Raw genomic sequence first — 17,612 nt, forward strand, 5'->3', positions numbered from 1 at the left:
CACACACATGTATATTATATATTTATATATATACATATGCCCGCCCAAGTGTATGACTTTCTTTACTTTGCTGCTATGGGCTCTAGCCCCAGATCTTTTGTACTATCTACAAAACGTGTTGCATGAATGTCAGAGACAGACAGCAGTGATCATTTTGGCAGCAAATTTCTATTAAGTTTTATTCCCATTTTAGTCTTCTGCAATTGTTTTAGTTTTATTCGTATTTCGTCAACTAAATCTCCAGTACATTTTAGTCGACTAAAGCTAATTTTAGTCATCAAAAATATAATGGGTGTAATTAAATTGTAATGCATTAGTTAACAGTTCTCTACAATTTCCAAACTAATTATACAGTGGTGTGAAAAAGTGTTTGCCCCCGTCCTCATTTCCTGTTCCTTTGCATGTTTGTCACACTTAAGTGTTTCGGAACATCAAACCAATTTAAACAATAGTCAAGGACAACACAAGTAAACACAAAATGCAATTTGTAAATGAAGGTGTTTATTATTAAAGGTGAAAAAAAATCCAAACCATCATGGCCCTGTGTGAAAAAGTGATTGCCCCCTAAACCTAATAACTGGTTGGGCCACCCTTAGCAGCAACAACTGCAACCAAGCGTTTGCGATAACGTGCAATGAGGCTTTTACAGCGTCCTGGAGGAATTTTGGCCCACTCATCTTTGCAGAATTGTCCTAATTCAGTTACATTAGAGGGTTTTCAAGCATGAACAGCCTTTTTAAGGTCATACCACAACATCTCAATAGGATTCAGGTCAGGACTTTGGCTAGGCCACTCCAAAGTCTTCATTTTGTTTTTCTTCAGCCATTCGGTGGTGGACTTGCTGGTGTGTTTAGGATCATTGTCCTGCTGCAGAACCCAAGTTCGTTTCAGCTTGAGTACACGAACAGATGGTCGGACATTCTCCTTCAGGATCTCTTGGTAGACAGCAGAATTCATAGTTCCTTTTATCACGGCAAGTCTTCCAGGTCCTGAAGCAGCAAAACAGCCCCAGACCATCACACTACCACCACCATATTTTACTGTTGGTATAATGTTCTTTTTATGAAATGCAGTGTTCCTTCTACCCCAGATATACTTGGACACACACCTTCCAAAGAGTTCCACTTTTGTCTCATCGGTCCACAGAATGTTGTCCCAAAAGTCTTGGGGATCATCAAGATGTGTTGTGGAGAAATTGAGACGAGCTTTGATGTTCTTTTTGCTCAGCAGTGGTTTTCTCCTTGGAACTCTGCCATGCAGGCCATTTTTGCCCAGTCTTTTCCTGATGGTGGAGGCATGAACGCTGACCTTAACTGAGGCAAGTGAGGCCTGCAGTTCCTTGGACGTTGTTGTGGGGTCTTTTGTGACCTCTTGGATGAGTTGTCGCTGCGCTCTTGGGGTAATTTTGGGCGGCCGGCCACTCCTGGGAAGGTTCACCACTGTTCCATGTCTTCGCCATTTGTGGATAATGGCTCTCACTGTGGTTCGCTGGATTCCCAAAGCTTTGGAAATGGCTTTATAACCCTTTCCAGACTGATAGATCTCAATTACTTTCTTTCTCAATTGTTCCTGAATTTCTTTGGGTCTCGGCATGATGTGTAGCTTTTAAGGATCTTCTGGTGGACCTTACTGTGTCAAGCAGCTCCTATTTAAGTGATGCCTTGATTGTGAACAGGTGTGGCAATAATCAGGCCTGGGTGTGGCTAGAGAAATTGAACTCAGGTGTGGACAACCACAGTTATAGTATGTTTTAACAAGGGGGGCAATCACTTTTTCACACAGGGCCATGATGGTTTGGATTTTTTTTCACCTTTAATAATAAACACCTTCATTTACAAATTGCATTTTGTGTTTACTTGTGTTGTCCTTGACTATTGTTTAAATTGGTTTGATGTTCCGAAACACTTAAGTGTGACAAACATGCAAAGGAACAGGAAATGAGGAAGGGGGCAAACACTTTTTCACACCACTGTATACTGCTGGAGTGAAAAGTCTAATGCCACGTACACACGACCGGACTTTCTGACAGAAAAGGTCCGACAGTCTTCCCGACGGAGTTCCGAACGTGATGACGTATGACGGCACTAGAAAAGGAAGTTCAATAGCCAGTAGCCAATAGCTGCCCTTGTGTCGGATTTGGTTGGAGCAGCATACAGACGAACGGTTTTCCCGATAGAAATTGAGTCCGTCGGACAGATTTGTTCTATTTCTAGGTCCGTCTTAATTTTTTACGAAAAAAGTCAGGTGAAACCCACACATCGTACTATCCGACGGAATGAGTCCGTCTGACCTTTTCTGCAGGAAAGTCCGGTCGTGTGTACGTGGCATATTATGTTATTATTTATGGTATTGAGGTATGAACATGCACTACAGACCAGTGTTAATTTTGAAGTCAAATTTCAATTTAGTTTTAGTCTTATGCCCTGTACACACGATCGGACTTTCCACCAAGAAAACGGTGGATTTTTGTTCGAAGGCTGTTGGCCCAAACTCACGGTCACACAAAATGTTGGCCAACAATTATGAATGCGGGAACGTGGTAATGTACAACACGTAGGACGAGCCGAGAAAAAGGAAGTTCAATAGCCAGTGCAGATCCCTCTGCTTGATTCCAAGCATGCGTGGACTTTTGTGCGACAGACTTGTGTACATATGATCAGAAAGTCCGGAACAAAGTTTTGTTGGTGGAAAATTTAAGAACTTGCTATCAAACATTTGTTGGCAGAAAGTCCAACAGCAAATGTTCGCTGGAGCATACACATGGTCGGACTTTCTGACAACAAGCTCACATCCCACATTTCCCATCGGAAAATCCGACTGTGTCTTTTTACTTAAATGGCATTTTAGTTTTAGTCCCATTTTAGTCTTTTGACTAAAATGCCATTTTAGTTTTAGTCATATTTTAGTTAGCTCAATTGTTTTAGTCGTATTTTAGTCTTCTAAAATAGTATTCATTTAGTCAACTAAAATGTTTTAGTAATTTTAGTCAATGAAATTAACACTGTGTGCAAGTTAAATGAAACGTCTCGTATTTTTTCTAGGAAATTAATGCTTGTATCATCAGCTCCATCTAGCAACCAAAAAAAGTATCTTTTTTTGGCCACTAAATGGAGCTGACGATGCAATTATTAACCACTTGCCAACCTGGCATATCTGTGTACGTCCCCTTTAATTGGTGAGGCTAGCGGGCAGGCACGTCCACCGCGTACATCGTGGCCGTGGCCGTGGGTCCCGTGGACTCTATGTCAACTCGTGTCACGGAGCCGCAGAAGGGGGAGATGCTTAGGTAAACAAGACATTTCCCCATTCTGCCTAGTGTCCCTGTCATCGGGAGCAGTGATCGATGTCATGTCAGTGGTAGCCCATCCCCCCCACAGTTAGAATCACCCCCTAGGACACAATTAACCCCTTGATCGCCCCCTAGTGTTTAACCCCGTTCCCTGCCAGTGTCATTTACACTGTAATCAGTGCATTTTTATAGTACTGATCGCTTTATAAATGAGAATGGTCCCAAAATAGTGTCAAAAGTGTCCACCATAATGTCGCAATCATGATAAAAATCACAGATTGCTGCCATTACTAATTAAAAAAAAATAATAATAAAAGTGGCATCAAATTATCAATTATTTTGTAGATGCTATAATTTTTGCATAGACCAATCAATATACGCTTATTTTTTTAACCAAAATTATGTAGAAGAATACATATTGGCCTAAACTGAGGAAAGAAAATGTGGCGTTTTATATATTTTTGGGGGATATTTAAATTGTCACTCTTTTTTTGTTTATAGCACAAAAAATAAAAACCGCAGAGGTGATCAAATACTACCAAAAGAAAACTCTATTTGTGGGGAAAAAAAGGACGTAAATTTAGTTTCGGTGTAACCTAGTACGGCCGCGCAATTGTTAGTTAAAGCGACGCAGTGCCGAATAGCAAAAAGTGCTGTGGAAGGGGGTAAAATCTTCTGGGGCTGAAGCGGTTAATCTCCTAAAAACACAGGATTTCGTTCAACTTGCACAAATGTTTCTGACATTTGTTCATCAATTTTTCTATCAGTAGAGCCTGAAGTATTAAAATGCATGCGCAGTGTGGCGTAAACACTACAGTGGCCTGGGAAGAGAGGACAGCCCATGCATTGCTGCACATTGGTGCATGCAGCTTTTTTTTCCCTGCAACCTGGTGCATTAGGTAACTGATTTAAATGAATGGGCTGCATTAAAGCACGCACACCAGAATGCAATGGTGTTAAAGCAGAACTTAAGATCCGCTGTTGTTCATTACGAGCAAACAGTTTTTTTTTATTTATTGCAGAAGAGACATGTGATGTCTCTTCTGCATTAAAGTGCACCTACCTGCCCCCTTGCAGCAATCCCCAGCATGGAAACTGAGTTTGCGCATGTGCAGCCTAATCTCTGTATTTCCAAATGACAGCCTCATCCTGCACTGGCCAGTGAAGATGGCCAAAAACCAGTCACACCAGTTTGCTTTCTATGGTATCTATTTATATAAAAAACAATTGCTGTGCAAATGTCTTAAATGTCTTAGCATTTGCACAGCTGTTCTGTCTCATCCCTGCAATTTGTTTATTATGTGTGAAATATCATTTGCTATTTATTTTCTATGATCGTCATCTCCATCTAGTGGCCATAATGCAGTATTTTCCAAAAGTGCTGCACTTCAGAAAAATGCCGCATTATGGCCACTAGATGGAGCTGCCAACCAAAGGAAATCAATAGAAAATGATACTACATATAATGCATGCATTATGGGGATGATTCCAGTGTGTGAATATTGTTCTCTCAGCTGGACTTTGTAGAAGCTGAATCTCAATCTAATGAACTCCAATATCCTTGGGATGTTCGTAAATGTCGCTCCCATATTTTTATATTCCAATGCAAAGAATAATCCCCCCCCCTGCCATTTTGGTTCTGGTTTATGGTATTCACATGATTTCCTTTATATTGCAGCATTGACACCTGTCCCAACAACTGCTCTGGAAGGGGGATGTGTGTGGCGGGGAATGGCACCGGAGTGTACTGTGATTGTGCTGAGAACTGGAAAGGAGAGTCATGTGACACCCCGTACTGCCTGGACAACTGCGGAGAGCCCGATCGTGGGGTGTGCAATCTGAACAGCACCAAGGGATGCGTCTGCCACCCAGACTGGCAGGGTGAGTACAAGTTTGTTTATTTCCCGTCGGCAGGTTCCTGGAGACATTGAACTGTCACACTTGTGCATCCCCATTAATGCAACATCATCCAACATATGTCACCAGGACAGGAAGGGACATGTGGCATTATAGCGTTGTCAGCCAGAGAGAGGAAATAGATTAACATCAATGCACACCAACTCTAAGAGATATATCTATAAAAAAAATTTGCAGAATTATTTGTCCTGTGAAACTGCATGTATATTGGGACAAAATCCATTGTCACTAGGCTATTTTCTCACCGGATCAAATGTTATTAATTCATTAAAACATAGTGAATCAGGAAAATACTGCATACGTATTTATTTCCTTTGATCATCAGCTCCATCTAGTGGCCATAATGCATAATTTTTTTTATTCACTCTACTTTGTATAAATGCATTACATTCAACCTGGATTGAAAAAAAAGCCTAATAACATTAGATTATGTTCCCATTCGCACAGAGCAAATGTATATGCAGCTTTGTAGGATGAATATCTCTCTTTTTTTTTTTTTTAAATACACCCCTTAACATCTGTGATCAAAAATACAGTGGTCAGTGATGCTCCATTGCTACTGGGCTGAGATTTTTTTGGAGGTGTGGGGGGGGGTCACCGCTTCATATGTATTGTTTTGGCTGTTTCAGGTCCCGGCTGTTCAGTCCCAGTCCCAGCCAACCAGTCGTTCTGGACCCGGGAAGAGTTCTCTTTCCCACAGCTGGCCCGAGCGTCTCACAAGGCCGTGGTGGTGGATGATGTGATGTGGATTGTGGGCGGCTACATGTTCAACCATTCCAATTACCAGATGGTCTTGGCGTGAGAACCCCACCTATTTTATATTTTATGAATTTATTTACTTAAATAGTGTGTGTGTGTAATTTTATATATCTATCTATATATATATCTATATCTATATATATATATATATATCATATATATATATCGCTTGGTTGCTATTAGTTACTATACTAACATCCACCATGTCACCCTGCTGCCAGACCTCCATCTATCACTTTTCTGAGACAATGAACAGCCATTTGCGTTGTTTTGTTTATTGGGGAATATAACTTGGTTGGGAGAAAGGAAATATGGGATGCCCATAGAACATTTGTTTTGCCATCATATTTATGATGTTTATGAATTAGAACAAAAGGTTGAGCCGTGAAGTACTGATGTACACATAATATCCACAGTCACTTCCCCTGCATAACACCATACAGACTATTTCTCCTCTGCGTATCTCCTGCAGACTGTTGCTCCCAGGACTTCCACCCTCCTGCACAAACTTCCACTGTAGATCATTACTCTTCCTGTCACATCACCCTCCTTTGACAAAAGAGACCATTCTGAACAATTTTAGATGCTGGCTAGAATTGGTTGCACTGTGTTAAAATGTGAGTAAAGAGAGTAAAATGTAATGTAGTGTAGATACAACTCTACATACTCACTCACAGGGGCGTTTCTTAATGAATAGCAAAGTCTTTGTGTAATATGTGAATCAGTAACCCTTCTCCAAAGGGTGTGTGTAGCGGATATATGTATTTTTCATCCAAGGCATTTCAAACGTACTTTCAGGAGTAGAAATTGAAGAATCCTTCATTCGTCCAATAGTTCGTTTATTATTCAGAAAGACAAGATTGACATCTGGTAACATATGGCATGGTGATGGCTTCAGAAGGAGGAATAGGTTTTCTGATCTACATTCTCCAAAGTGTAGAATCCTTTCTCATCCCACCATTCCTGCTATTCCCATAATCCTACCCCATTCTTATACTGTTTCAAGATGTTATGTCAGCAAATCCTAATAACTCCCACATTTGCATATATACCCAATATGGTTCAGTCTATAGATAAGTAGCATAACTCCACCCATTGTTCTGACATAGTAACTCAAAAATAGATACCTACTCAGCAAATCCACTCCTCTCTATATGATCTGCTGTAGTGTAACCTTCAGAAACCATCACTCACCACCAAACATGTAACTTACATATATTTTCAGAAACCCTTATTACTTAAAATATTAATTACCGCAAAAACTTCTAACATATTCCCCCTCAATGCACGATATTCAACAAATAATAAGTGCATTCATCTTAAATAATAAATGTCTCTGATTCTCTTTTTTCCAATACAAACAATACAATAAACATTAATACAATACTCATTAATACATTTTAGTGAGTCAGAATTTGTACATAAACATTTTCAAAAATTCTGAGATGTTTCTATGAAAAATATTTAAATATTTCATTCCATTGAGAAAGTATAAACTATTATATTTAATTTTAATTAATTCTCCATCTAAATCATGTAATATTAAATATTTTCTTCTTTCAACTTTATAAATGTATTTAACTTCTTGTGAAACTCTTATAACTTTAACCATATCATATAAATATTTTATGGATAATCTATGATCTTACTTTAAAAATGATCTTCTTTTCAAGTATATTGTTCCATTATATGACACACTCTCTATGTGTTTTCTTATCTGTGAAACCACTGACCTACTGACCTTTAGTCATAATTTTTTCCACCTTTTTCATTTCTTCATTAATCAATTTATAAAATTGTTTCATTCTAACCCTAATACAGATTTGAAACAAAATATATAAAAACTTTCCCATTAGTTGATTGTCATATTTTATATATTCTATCATTCTATTTATTTTTCGATTTATTTATCTATCTATCCATGACCAGCAAGCAACTTTTTCTATTTTTTTTTTTTTAAACATTCCAAAATTATTTAAATTCAACAATAACTTTGTTTAGACACATTTAAATCCTTTTCTTCATATACTTCTAATTATACATTTTTGTCTTTCCTATTATCTTATTACTATCATCATTATTCAGATAACTCATAAAAAAAATTCTTATGAGAATCACATCCTAACTCCCCCTCACATAATGATCGACCGATCAATATGTCGCTTTTGATGCAAATTCATATGAATAAATCATTGAAATTCACCAAAAAAATGATAGTCTTTGATAACATAATCAAAAAATAATAATTTTTGAAAAAACAAAAAATAGTAACAAATAGAAATTTAGTTGTGCTTGTTGCATTGTCATGAAAAAATTTCAAAAAACTAATCAAAAAAAAAAATAAAATAAAATCATTTTCTTTACATTTAGAAACGAAAGATATATCTATAAAAGAAAATGAAAACAAGTATCAAATTCTTTTAAAAATTATGTTTTCCTAAATAATTTTCATTAATCAATGTAAACCATTTTAAAATGATAATCCTTTCTGTGTTTACCCATTTTATTCTTATTTTTACCAATTATTTTTATTTTTACCAATTATTTTTATTTTTACCAATTAATTTTGAAACAAAAACTATAATCCCAATGTACCTTAAAAATAACAAAATAATCTTCCCAACTAATATCCCAGTTGGCATTTCTGTTAACATCCTTGGTATCTTCAGATCTAGAATTATTAACCATAACTTTAGCTACTGGAATAAATTACTAAACATACTCATTAGAAGTAGAAATCTCATTCAAGACATCATTTCTTTTTAAAATTTAGCAAAGGCCTAGCCATGTTTTGTGAACAAACTTCTGAAATACCTATTCTTGTTGTTTGCAAAACTTGCAACCACACTACTTTCTATACAACAGATAATATAAAAACTAAGTATGCTAATCTCAAAAAACTGTCATTAACTCAAAAAGTTAACAAACCCTATGTTTAGAAAATAATAACGTTTTTAAACTATAGCAGGTAAATATGTCACCCAATATTTACCTTTATCATCTCAACCAATACTATTCATAGTTCTACAATACCTGAGTACTTAAGATGATAAGAAACAAAAACTTTACTAAACCTAAAATAGCATACATGTCCTTCACTACCTGTCCTATAAAATTTTAAATCATTAACTGATTCCATGGTTTGAAAACCAACCCCAATGGAATATGACATAAGTTCACAACAACTTCGTTTTTATAAAAAAAATATTATTTTTTTCTAGAATTACCTCAATTAATTTATCAAAAAGAAACATTAACTAAAATAACAATATCCTTGTAATCCTCCTGTAGCAAGTGATAAAACTAATATAAATCAATCTATATAGATTTGCCAAATCCCTCAATACTTTGTAGTATCTGGTTAGGCCTCTTTCACTTTAGATAATTCTATAAACAAATAAAACAATGTTCAGAAGTTTGATGACAAAGTGTTCTAAAATGAGTAGTTCAGAATTTTTTCATAAGCTTAAACAAAAATCAATCAATCAGTCAGGTACTTGGATATGCAAAAATAAATATTTTCATTTAAAAATAACTCTATCCATTATTATTGGAATCCAATTATTTTTACAATAAATGTTATCTCCTTTATCAGTCTGTACTGATTCTAACTCATAGTCCCCCTCATTATCCTGTGACTAAATTAAATCTTCTAAAAGAATAAACTTGCCAGATTACTGTTTTTTCTCTACACTGACAATTTATTTTAATTTAGTAAAAGAACATTAATTTAGGTTGGGCTTTCCTAAATATTCTGTTTCTGAAAGAAATTTGATCATGTTGAAGTTTCTTTTCAGAACCCAGCATTCTCCTCATACAGTATGATTGAATGAACCACACCTGCTCTGTCACTGACTGCAAAACCAACACTTGGCAGCAAATTCAGCTTTCAATGCGTCCACTAAAAGTTGAAAAGTGACATTCTCACGATTAATTTACACAACTGTGGCTCCATCCCTCACACTACAACTGATCTTTTTATCATTCAATTGCCATTAGACAAAGTTGTGTGTATTGACACCTCCTGTTTTCCTTGAAATAACACCTTTAGTGTAACATAAGATGTTTTTCAAAACAAATGGTGCAAAACCCACAATGTCTCAGATCTGTAGCATTGGACACTGCACCCTTAACACATTTATTTATAAATACCAATGAAACTGTCTCACCATACACTTAAACGTAACACGTAAAATGACTGAGAGAGGTTTCTATATTTACCAAAAATACTAAATTTATAAGGGCTTTCTTCAGATCTTCAAATGTTTGTATATAAGTTATCTTTTGTTAAAAAATATATTTGCCCTACAGTAAGCCTATATAATTCATTAAAATTTACTCAGACAGATACTTTGTCTGCAAAAATCTCAACGAACTCTCAAAAAAGTTATTAAGGCCTAAAAAATCGTATTTTTCAAAACAATTACTTTTAGTAAGTAATGATACCTTTTAAATATATATTTTCCTCATCAATGAACCCTCTTCCAAGTATCTGGAAAATTTAACACAAACATATATTGTGCTTTGATCCATTAAAGTGAAAAATGTCATGGCATGTCTGACCAGTCTGTAACTTGATCTGCATCTCTCTGTTGGTAATACACTCCTCACATGTCACATACTCTTCAGAGAATGATCTGTTACTGACAGTCTTAGCTACCATGCTTTGTACACCCTACACTGTACAATTCGGTAACAATCTTGTTTCTCGTTTTTAAAATGTTTAACTTTTTTAACACTTTTTAAACATATTTTGTTTGTACATCTACGAAAAATCATGTACACTATGTTATATGACTTTCCTGATTATAATAATGACAAAAAATTGTTTAGAAGACAATCTCGTGAAACTCACAGATTGGGTCCTGCCCATGACCTGCGATTGGCCATTTCCCCGAGAAAACTTCTCCCGCAAACCAAAGTCCTTACTTTTACCAGAAATACTCATTTACAAGAACCTTTAACAATAGTTATTTTTTTTTATTTTTTTTTTAGATTGAACAAAAACGTTCATATTTTAATATTTTCTCTGGGTCACCTTAAGTAAATTAGAACAATTTACTAATTTTAATTTAATAACCAAATCCAAGTTTGGATTTTTTTGTAAAAATTGTTCAATCCTTAACTTATTATTTCCTAAAACCAAATCTGTAGAATTTTTGTAAAAAACACTAAACATCATGTTTTTTCCATTGTCTCAATTTCATACAGTTCTTTCCACATTTTAACCAATATTTTTTCTCTGAAAACTTTGTTCAGGGCTTAATACATAAAGATATACATGCAGCATTAAACTTAATTTTCTTCTTAATGAACTTCTTTACACTCTGGCATAAATTAATTAATTACCTTACTACTGCATGTATTCCTATATTCCATACATATGAAATATATACATTTCCCGATCGTACTGAGACTTACTTCTGAGCCTAGAGATTAACCATTGCCATATTACCCTGTTATATAAACAGACACACTCACCCCTTGTTAGTATGATAGTCCTGTGTGTACTTAAAATAAAACAAGAGATGAATAATGTCCCTTTAACTTTGTTGTTCGTTGCTTTATCTTCATTTTTTTCTTCTTTTGTAGCTCTTTGCCTTGTTTCTTGAATTCTTGAATTGTGTGCTGTAATGTGCTGTAGTGTATAGCCTGTTGATCTATTCTTTGCCTTTGTGCTTGGACCTTCCATCTTCAAACATCAAAATCCGACTTCCATATTAGCTCACCCAAAGTGTACATTTGCCTTTGTACCAACAATGGTGACTTTTTCAAATAACGTGAAGTCTTTGTTCTTATTTCAACACTTTTTTCTTCTTGGGTAACAACCCAATATTTTCTTATGTGAGACTCTCTACCTTCTTAGGAACAAACCTTGGCAGATATCTTCACGTACGTAACTAAATTACGTCTTCACAAAGTCCTGGATTTTCCAAAAATAACTTGAAGTATACCGTCCAACTGGCCTTGTCAATCAACTTCGTAGGCTGTATCTTTTTATTTTTTTTATTTAATTTTGTGTACAGAGAGGTGAGAAAACAAAGAGAAAAAAACTCACCCTTCACTGTTTTTCTTCTGGACCGTTTGTCCGCATCTGACGCAAACGCCTCCTTCTAGGTTCTTTGATCATTTGTTGCCAAAACTTGACAAATCTAATATCCCCCCTTTGGCAAGGAATTGATCATTTCGGCTGGCACGACAATGTTAAAATGTGAGTAAAGAGAGTAAAATGTAATGTAGTGTAGATACAACTCTACATACTCACTCACAGGGGCGTTTCTTAATGAATAGCAAAGTCTTTGTGTAATATGTGAATCAGTAACCCTTCTCCAAAGGGTGTGTGTAGCGGATATATGTATTTTTCATCCAAGGCATTTCAAACGTACTTTCAGGAGTAGAAATTGAAGAATCCTTCATTCGTCCAATAGTTCGTTTATTATTCAGAAAGACAAGCAAAGACAAGATTGACATCTGGTAACATATGGCATGGTGATGGCTTCAGAAGGAGGAATAGGTTTTCTGATCTACATTCTCCAAAGTGTAGAATCCTTTCTCATCCCACCATTCCTGCTATTCCCATAATCCTACCCCATTCTTATACTGTTTCAAGATGTTATGTCAGCAAATCCTAATAACTCCCACATTTGCATATATACCCAATATGGTTCAGTCTATAGATAAGTAGCATAACTCCACCCATTGTTCTGACTAGTAACTCAAAAATAGATACCTACTCAGCAAATCCACTCCTCTCTATATGATCTGCTGTAGTGTAACCTTCAGAAACCATCACTCACCACCAAACATGTAACTTACATATATTTTCAGAAACCCTTATTACTTAAAATATTAATTACCGCAAAAACTTCTAACACACTGTTACTAGGCCAATGTGCATTGACAATAAATGATTTCATTTTCGTTTTCATTTCATTAGTTTGTTTGATTTTTTTCGGAAATTCGAAAATTCGGATTTCGTGAATTTTCAGATTTCGATTTTTCGGATTTCCGAATTTTCGATTTTCCGAATTTAGAATTTTGAAATTTCCGAATTTTCAGATTTACGAATTTTTGATTTACGAATTTTCGATTTTCTGAATTCTTGATTCTTCAAATTTCCGAATGTTCGATTTTCCGAATTTCGGATTTTTGGATTTACGAATTTTCGATTTTCTGAATTCTTGATTTTTAGAATTTTCAAATTTCTGAATTTTGGATTTTCTGTACTCCGAATTCTAGAATTTTGGATTTTTGGATTAACGAATTTCCGAATTTTCTTTTTATCGAATTTTGGATTTCGAATTTTTGTATTTATGAATTTTCGATTTTCCGAATTTATGAATTTCGGATTTACGAATTTTTGATTTTCCGAATTTCAGATTTTGGGATTTATGAATTTTCGATTTTCCGAATTTTCGATTTTTCGAATTTACGAATTTCGAATTTCGGATTTTCGAATTCTGAATTTTCTGGTTTTCGGAATTCGGGAATTCAAAGATTTGAAAGTCAAAAAAATTTGAAAATCTGAAAAAAAGAAAGAAAATCAGTTTAATTAATAACCAACTTAAATTAACGAATACGAATTTATCCGAAGTTACGCAATACCTGAAATAACAAATGCTGCATCTAAACAAATGGAACGGAACAAATTAATAATAGATAATTCATAATAAATAATTAATAATAATAATAAAAAGGTTTTATTATTATTATTAGATTGTTACGTTCCATTTGTTTTAGATGTGGCATTTGTTATTTCAGATAATTCGTAACTTCGGATAAATTCGTACTCGTTACATTCACTAACAGACAAATTTGGAAATTTCGGAAATTGAAAAATTCGGAAATTCGGAATTAATGAATTTGTCAAAATTCGTTAAAAAACTAATTTGGAACAAAACGAATTGCACATGTCTAGGCCAGAGGTCTGCAGTACCTCTCCCCGGCAACCTAGTAATTTAGTAACATGTGCTGATTGGTGGACTACTGCTCCCAGCTAATCTGGCCTACAAATCCTGCACCCTCAGGTCGCAGCGATTTGACACTCTCCCCACAGTCTCTCCTCTGGCCTCGTACCCAGCTACCCTGGCATGCCTCATCCAGAGCGCCACTGTGGCCGAGTCCATGATGGAGAACTTTTTTTTTTTAAATCAAAGAATGTTTATTAGAAAATAAAGCAAACATAAAACCTTTACAGCTCACAATTAAGGCACAGACTTTGTCATACATTTCAATTACCATCGCAGGAGGTATAGTCATACATTACACTCATCATCCAATACCATCTTGTACTATACATTTCAGGTATTTCCTCTAAAGGGACTAATTATTTATTTATGCGTCATCACTATAATCGAGTTCTTATAGTATAAGTTCTTTCCGTTCTCCACCCTCTCAATGCGTCTCTCGCTTTCCTAGCCTTTACCTCAGCAATCTCTCCATCACCAGATCAACAGGGGAGAGGCCGGGGGTGTCCAGTCAGGGTGCCCACAGCTTATCAAACTTTCCTGGGCGACTTCTATGTTGAAATCATGATGGAGAACTTTAACTGGACATAGGTTCCGGCAGCTTCTCCAACCCCTCTGTTCCAGAACACTTCATCAATGACCGTGTAAAGATGAAGCTCCCTCCCAGCTCTCCCAGGCTCCTCCGCCGCTAGGCCTCGCACCCCCCCCCCCAGATGGGGACAGGGCCCCTGCTGCTGCCTAGTACTCCATTCTCCACATCTCTCGGCCGACAACTCCTCTCCAGTGGCCTGTTACCTCAGCTTATATGGAAGGCCTGCCAATTCCAGTTGGGGATTGGTCAGGGTCCCCACACAAGCTGCCTGCCACTTCGGTCCTAGGCCCAGCCCCTCTTCCAGAACATTCTCCCTAGAAGCAGGGGAGGGGCCTCAGAACTAAAGCACAGGTGGCCACACCCACTTATGCACTAACCACTCCCCCAGATGAAAACAAGCAGGCCTAGCCTGAAGCATAGGCCTGCCTAAATTTCCCTTCCTGACAGTTTCCCTTGCAAAAATCCTCACTATGGCACCTACCTATTGTAGAGGGTGCTACATATGTATATATATTGTGATATTGGGGGTAAATTAGCCCAAGTGTAGCACCTGCTAGCAAGAACAGTCCACATAAATGGACACATGGTCAGCATGCACAGCCCCCACACCCAAACTGGCGCCCCTACTTACAGGATAACAGGTTTCTTTACCAACCAGCTCCAGTAATTTTTTCAAGACACTACAGTCCCATCAGTCATCACAGTAGTCCACTAATACTTCCTCCATCTCCATTGCTGAACGTCTGTACTCTTCTATATGGACCAGGGCACTGTCGGGACAAGGTCATCTAGAGCCCCGGGTGAACATGCCCCCCTCCCCCCCAAGATTTATGATCATTTTGTGCCAGCAAAATTCCACCCACAAAACCACTGAGCACTAATCCCCCCCAAGCATAAATCCCCCTCCTCCCAGTACAAATCCACTCCCCTGATTAAATCCCCCTTTTCAGCTCAATCATTTGCCCCCATCCCCCAATTCCCCCCAGCTAAAATGCCCTCCCCCCCAAAAATGAATCCCTCCTAGCACAAGTCCTCTACCACAAAAAATTTCCCCTCTTAGTACATATTTTCTCTCCCCTCACTTCAAATCCCCCCCTCCCAGCACAAATCCACCCCAAATTCCCCCTCCTAGCACAAATCTTCTTCTGCCTTCCACCTCTACCAACACAGATTCCCCTAAATCACCACTCTTAGCACCCCCCAAATTTCCCCTCCTAGAACAATACTTAACTCCTGCCGCTCCCCCAAATTTCCCCTTCCAACAAAAATCACCCCCAGTATCCCTGCGGCGGCCCCCCACCTCTCATGATACCACTGTGCCCAGGGAAGCCACTACTTCTGCCCACCCCTTGTCCCGGCCCTAGACCAGGGCTGAAGGAAGAGTCTGTGGGAGCCAATTGCAATGCTTTGCAAGCTCAATGCAAAACAAATAATAAATGCATATTTTTGCAAAATATTATTTTTTTACGCAAAAGGTGGAATTTTCCTATATGTTTCTGACTTCAAAAATACAGAAAAGCTTAGCCCCACTCCCAATGGCTCCCGCTGCTATCAATGAGGAGGGAGACGGCAGCAAGAGCTGCTGCACTTGTGCACATCACTGGATCGGATTGGGAAGAGTAAGGGGGGGGGGGGAGAGGGGATGGGGGAATCCTGCAGCACAGAAAGTTTTTTTAACCTTAATGCATGAAAATCTTTAAGCTTTAGAACCAGTTTAAGTTGGTTAATTTTGGCAAAGGGAGAACTGAGTCTAGCAGTGCGCTCCATCCTGTAACTGTAGAGGGTCGGGGAGCTTCCATCGAAGGAGAATAGCTTTATCAATGGCAGGGCCGTCTTTAATATTGATTGGACCCTGAGCAAGAATTTTCTTGGGACCCCCCCCCCCCCCCCCATGCAATTTCACTGTCCACCTGCTCTGAGACATACAATAAATAGCAGCTAGACTTAAAATCAGTTTTCTGTATCAGATCAGGCAGCAATTGCGATTGGTTGTCAGTGGTTACAGCATATCATTACTGCTTAATGCCTGGTTGCTAGAGGTTACAGCACACATTACAGTTCACTGATTAGTTGCTAGAGGTTACAGCAAATGATTTCTGCTTGTTAATTGTTTTCTAGAGATTAATGTGCAGTAATACTGCTCACTGATTGGTTGCTAGAGGTTACAGCACATCATCTCTTCACTGCAGGGGAGCATGATACACATATGAATGCCACCTTTATTTACATATCAATGCCGCCGGCCGCAGCTATTTACTTAGTAATGCCACCGCTGTTTACATATGAATGTCGGTTATTTACATGTAAACACAGGGTCTGCAGGTGAATCATCTGTACACAACAATAGGGCAAAGCTATGCAGCATTGGTACCAGCACTTTACACTGAGATATCGGGACACAGCACAGGACTAACACTTCAAGGGACAAGGGAATTTAAACTGGGATAGTTGGCAAGTATGAGGCAGCTGCTTTGGGCCCCACAACAATGACAGGGCCCAGGGCAGCTGCCACTTTTGCCGTGCCTTAAAGACGGCCCTGATCAACGGCATCATATCCATATGGGGCCCCGGGGCGCTGCCCCCCTAACCCATGTGCCTGGCCACTAATTTACATGCAGGGCGCTGGACGCATGGTTTCCAATGGGAGGTTTTTCTTTTTTTTTAGAAGCAAGTGATTAGACTAGAGCCTGCATAGCTCTGACAGCAGCTCATGTAATTGTCAGTTACTGGATTGTGTCTTGGACAGGTATGACCTCGTCTCCCGTAAGTGGCTTCCTCTGAGCAGTTCAGCCAACTCCGTTGCTGCAAGATATGGCCATTCTGTGGCAGGATACAAGGTACAACTCTGGACTTGGGGGTAACATAAAGTTAGACACTAGAAATTAATAACAGTTGTTTTAAAGCTGAAGTTTAGAAAATTACTCGGGGATACAGCACCAAGCACATTAACCGCTTTAGCCCCGGAAGATTTTACCCCTTTCCTGACCGGAGCACTTTATGAGATTCACACTGCGTCGCTTTAACTGACAATTGCGCGGTCGTGCAACATTGTACCGAAACAAAATTGACATCCTTTTTTTCCCCACAG

The 17,612-nt window shown here is 37.9% G+C and overlaps 1 protein-coding gene across 1 annotated transcript in view; it reads left to right on the forward strand.

Annotated features, from left to right (window-relative positions):
• Positions 1 to 17,612, forward strand: part of LOC143975571 (attractin-like) — a gene marked incomplete in the record, with an annotated part of 173,878 nt that overhangs the window by 37,157 nt on the left and 119,109 nt on the right. The window contains 3 exon segments of the mRNA XM_077478034.1: positions 4,968 to 5,170; positions 5,836 to 6,004; positions 17,271 to 17,361. Coding sequence (XP_077334160.1) covers positions 4,968 to 5,170; positions 5,836 to 6,004; positions 17,271 to 17,361 — 463 coding nt within the window.

Source organism: Lithobates pipiens, unplaced genomic scaffold, assembly GCF_037356315.1.
Source record: "Lithobates pipiens isolate NorthernLeopardFrog02 unplaced genomic scaffold, aLitPip1_a1.2 Scaffold_13, whole genome shotgun sequence".
Taxonomy (NCBI): Eukaryota; Metazoa; Chordata; class Amphibia; order Anura; family Ranidae; genus Lithobates; species Lithobates pipiens.